At 54.8% G+C, this 4,706-nt stretch overlaps 1 protein-coding gene across 1 annotated transcript in view; it reads left to right on the forward strand.

Moving 5' to 3' along the window:
- The window catches only part of NCKIPSD (NCK interacting protein with SH3 domain), a gene marked incomplete at its 5' end in the record, with an annotated part of 23,178 nt that overhangs the window by 15,994 nt on the left and 2,478 nt on the right, over nucleotides 1–4,706 (forward strand). Inside the window, 3 exon segments of the mRNA XM_010077946.1 lie at nucleotides 1,579–1,659; nucleotides 2,908–3,036; nucleotides 4,629–4,698. Coding sequence (XP_010076248.1) covers nucleotides 1,579–1,659; nucleotides 2,908–3,036; nucleotides 4,629–4,698 — 280 coding nt within the window.

Here is a 4,706-nt window from a genome sequence, read left to right on the forward strand (position 1 = left end):
ATCCCCAACTCTTGAAGCCACGGAGGAAGGAATGAAGAGCTGTTGTGGTGAGCGGTTTGTCAGGTTATTTTTCTGCTGCAGTGAGCTTTGGCATCACTGACACCTGACAGCTGAGAGCTCCCTGTGTCAGTGTGAATTGTGTTTAAGTCATTGAACATCCTCCCTCTCTGTTCACCAGGAGTGAACAGCAGCTCCCAGCTTGCCTTTGCTGCCACATGGTCTGGAGTGTTCTCCTGCAAACTCTTAATCTTGTTAATGCTGTAGTAGGTCTGGGTAAGCCCCAGATGATCTGTTTTTACTCCAAGTATTTGCTGTTTGAACACTCAGGCATCTTGTGGCGCTCTGACACAGGCTGCGAGCTCTTTGTGGAGGCTTTGCTGGCAGAGCTGACTTGCCAGGGGAACGAGCCTGGAATGGTTCGCTGGCGTTTTTTCCCCTGTGCTAACAGTAAACCTGAGAGCTGCCAAGTGTTGCGAGTCCTTGGGCCAAGTCCAGGAGCGTGCGGTGACTGTGAGGGCACCAGCCTGTGTGGTCAAAGCCAAAGTGCAGGGTGCAGGTGCTGTGAGACGGATGGATTTGTGCACAGAGAAGTGAAAGGTCTCCAAGGGCTTGGAGGGGGTGCTGGAACCAGCAGGCATCCTGCAGGGAAGCAGTACTGTGGGAGAAGCATCACACGCCAAAGGGTCTTTTTTCTCTGCTAATGAGAAGTGGCTTTGGTCAGTTTTTTATCAAGACACCCTCAGTTTCCTTGCAACAAGTGCCCCTGGGCTCTTCCTGGCAGATGCAGTCGGTATGTGCGGTAAGACACCTTGCAGCAATAAAACTCCTTTTCCTTCCGCCTTCAGACTGGCTGAACTGGACGGAGGCTGCATTTGGTGATGACACAGATCCTACTCCATGAGTTCTTCTTTTTATTTCTGCAAATATCTATTGAGGTGTATCCGTTAATTAAAATTCAGGAAAGGTACCGGCTGTGGCTCTGCGCAGCGTGCACGTAGAGCTGCTGCCAGCGCAAATTCTGTCGGAGCAGCAGGCTGTGGGACGTGTTAATGCTGGAGACACGCGTGGGAGCAGCCCCTGGGAGTGGGCAGAGGCACAGCCTGAGCCACGAGCAGCGGTCGGTCACCCCAGGGACCTCTCCTACCTCCCGGCAGAGCTGTGCAGGGATGGTGACAGGCAGCAGAGCTGTCCGGGGGCAGTGGTGGTTGGAACAGGGTTTCAAGGTGGCCAGATGGATGCTTTTTTCTGGGTTCAGTAATTACACAACTATGGGATGTGTCCTGGGACTGTGCAGGGGAGGTTTTTAATTATTCACGTCACGTTTGCCCCCATCCTCTGAAGCAGAGGGGAAAAAATGGAGAATTCTTGTCGTGGTTATTTTTAAATTGCTTTGGAAACGCACGGCACGGAAGGTGTGTGGTGTGCTTAAACAGGGGGAAAAACACCCTTCCAGCTCAGTAAATAGAGGTTTCATCAGCGCTGAGTTTCTGTATTGAACGTGTCACATCCCGGCCGCAGCTGGGGACCGGTGTGTCGCACCCGCAGCAGCACTAACGGCAGGGGCAAAAAAACTTGCAGATCACCAGAAGATGTGCTACTCCGCGCTGGTGCTGGCGATGATGTTCTCCATGGGGGAGCCGCTGCCCTATCACCACTACGGTAAGAGCAGCCGGCGCTACGGCTTGGCGGGATGGCAGAGCTGATGGGGGGCACCTGGGGCGTGCCGGCAGGCGCAGGAAGGGACCTTTGCTGGTGGCCAAGGTGGGGACAGGGGAAGGCCCAGCAAGAGTAGGGTCTGTTCATATTGCTGCTGCCTGGCTGCGGAAGCACCGGGCTGAGAGGCCAGATTGCAGAGAGAGCCACACAGATCTGCCTTAGAGCGCTGGAGGACTGATGCCATGCTGCTGGAGGACTGATGCCCTGCTGCAGAAGAGGTGGATTTGCCCATCGCTGTGACTAAGCGGTGTTTTGTTTTAGCTCTGCCCTGCGTGAAGGCACACACCTCTTCCTTGTCTGCTGCTGGGGCTGGGAGCCCAGGTCGCTCCCTGAACGCTTGCTGAAGCTGTCACCTGCACAAGGTGGCTGCTTCCTGGTGTCCCTTCTACCAGGACGGTGCACACTGTGTGTTCCGAGCTCTGCAGGAAAGCGGGGATGATCGAGGGTACTGCAGTCAGTACGGAGGTGCAAGCGTTGTGCCAGATCTGCCTGTTTTATCCTCGGTCCTTTCATTCCAGCCTTTGGGCAGAGAGCCCTGCCTATTTGCCTCTTCCCTGCGCCACGCTGTGTTCTCCCTATTGGGGAAACTCTGGGCTCAGTTTTCCTGGAAATGCAGTAGAGATTTTTTATATTTTTATCTCACCGTGGTAGAGACATACAGGATTTGAGCTGGTGCAGTGGAGACGGTGGAACGAACCTCCACACCTCCTGCTTTGCTCTCCTCGCATAACCCTGGCGATTATTTCCTGTGGGTGGGCTTACTTGCATGAGCTCCTGAGCTCCCCTGAAAGCTAAATTGGAAAATGGGTTGTTACTAATGATCTGGATGATTACTTTTTTTAAAGAGATGGATTAAACCCGTGGTCAAGAATACAAATCTCTTCCTACCCGAAGCCATCACGGGCAGTAGTGGTGCTGGAGCAGGATTTGGTGTTTTATTTACCCCAGAAAGAATTGCCAATGGGGGACCAACTGTCAGCGTTCCCCTGCACTGTGGATAGTTCTCTGAGCCGCTTCTCTCGCACGAGACACTTGTGTCGAGTCCGCTTGCAGGGTTGTTAATTCCCTGGAGGCTGACACTGGCACTCCGCTGATGGTTTTAAGCCCAAAAGCAGGGAGGAGTGGCTCGCGCGGTCCCTTGTTGCTCCGCTGATCTCACGGTGTTGTCTGCGCCCCTCTCTCCTCGTGCAGACCATCTCAACTCGCAGTTTGTGCAGTTCCTGCTGGACGTGATTGAGGACGGGCTGCCCTCGGACACCACCGACCAGCTGCCTGACTTATTTGTCAACGTCCTCCTGGCCTTCAACCTCCACATTCCAGGTCAGTTGGGTGCTGCTCTGCCTTGGCAGGACTTCAGCACTCTGGAGCAGCGAGGGCACAAAGAACGGGGAGGGAGACTCGCACGGGGTCTTCACAGTGCTGTGACAACCTCTGTGGCTCCCCTCACCCCTGGCAACACGCTGGGTGTAAATACTGTGTAAAACCCAGGGGAAGAAACAACCTGAGCCCCGTCCAGCCAGCTGAGCCTCCGGGGCACAGCAGCTGTGCTTCCTGAGGCTCGTTCTGTGCCCATGCGTTGGGACCAGGCTCTTTGAGGTTCCCCTGAACTGCTCTCTCCTGGGTGCCCTGGTTCTGTCCTCCCTGCGCTGCTGAGCTCTGGAGGGACAGACAGCACAGCCACTCCCTGGAGAAGGGCGTTTGCCCCTCACTGCCCGGAGGGTTGCAGCCTGTTGCTGGAAGATTGGAGAGTGGTTCCAGGTCCTGCTGAGAGAGGCCCCTTGTTACCCCAAAATCTGTTGCTCCGATGTCTTTAGTTAATTATTTCCTCTTGTTCTGCTTCGTGGCTTTATCCCTGGCTTTGAGGAGAGAGGAGAGGATAAAACAGCACGGATGTGTCCAGTAACTTACCTGTTCCTGTGAAAGTTCCTGGCCCAGAGGCTGATGAAGTGTCGCCTCTGCTGCTCCCATTCCTTGCCCCTTCCCACCCTTCCCCTGGCTGCAGCACCGAGGCCGTAATGCACGACAGGCCGTGTGTTTCTGGGGGATTATTGCACCCCTGGGGCGCAGCCGAGAGCAGCGGCTTGTTCTCTGGTGCTAGGAGCGTGTAAGTGATGTTCAGGTCGCTTATTAGCGGGTTGAGATGTTATTCCTCTGCCTGCACATACAGTTCAGTGGTGCAGCCTCAGTTCAGAAACTCTCCTGAAAACACCCCGTGTTGATGCCCTTCAGTGTAAAGGATGAAAAGCACCTCACAGCCTGTGAAATATTATGGGGTTGCCAACCCTGTAGCACAGAAACGGCCACACTGGGCTGTTTGGATGCCTCTGAGTGTGTGCGCTCGCATGCGCGTGAGGTCTGCTGGAGTGACCGTGGTCCAGTTACATCAGCCCCAAAGCGGGTTAGGGGACATTCCCTCGAAGGAGTCTTCAGCCCCTTGCACAGGAGTGCTGGAAGGAAGAACTTTTCTCCTCCGGTGTGCTCCCGGGACCTGGCCGTCCCTTCTCACGAGAGGTGCCGGTGGGGCACTGCGGATAGGAGTGGAGCCTTTGGCTCCCTGGAGCAGGGGTGATGTTTCGTGGTGTAAAGCCGTCACGAGGTATTTCTCATAGAATCAGGATGGCCAGGGCTGGAAACGACCTTACAGATCATACGTGGCTGGCGGGACTGGAGCCCGCCTGTGACCCAGGTTCACACAGAAAGCAGGAAAGCCCGAGCGTTTCGTGCCTTGTTTCTGGATCTATTTCACCTTCCCTCTCCCTGCCCACCCGCTCTGTGGGGCTGAAGCTTTTCATGGCCCTGATAGACCAGGGTTCCCCAGAGCTCCCCAGAGCAAACAGGAGCCCTCCACTATTTTTTTTATTGCCATGGTCTTCAGGAAACAGGGAGATGTGCTGAACAGTTTTCTCCCTTAGTTCCAGAACACAGCGTGATCATGACTACGATAAGCAAGCACTCCAATGTCAAGACTTTCACAGAGAAGCTGCTGCTGC

The sequence above is a fragment of the Pterocles gutturalis genome, unplaced genomic scaffold (assembly GCF_000699245.1).
Source record: "Pterocles gutturalis isolate BGI_N339 unplaced genomic scaffold, ASM69924v1 scaffold19968, whole genome shotgun sequence".
In the NCBI taxonomy this organism is placed as follows: domain Eukaryota; kingdom Metazoa; phylum Chordata; class Aves; order Pterocliformes; family Pteroclidae; genus Pterocles; species Pterocles gutturalis.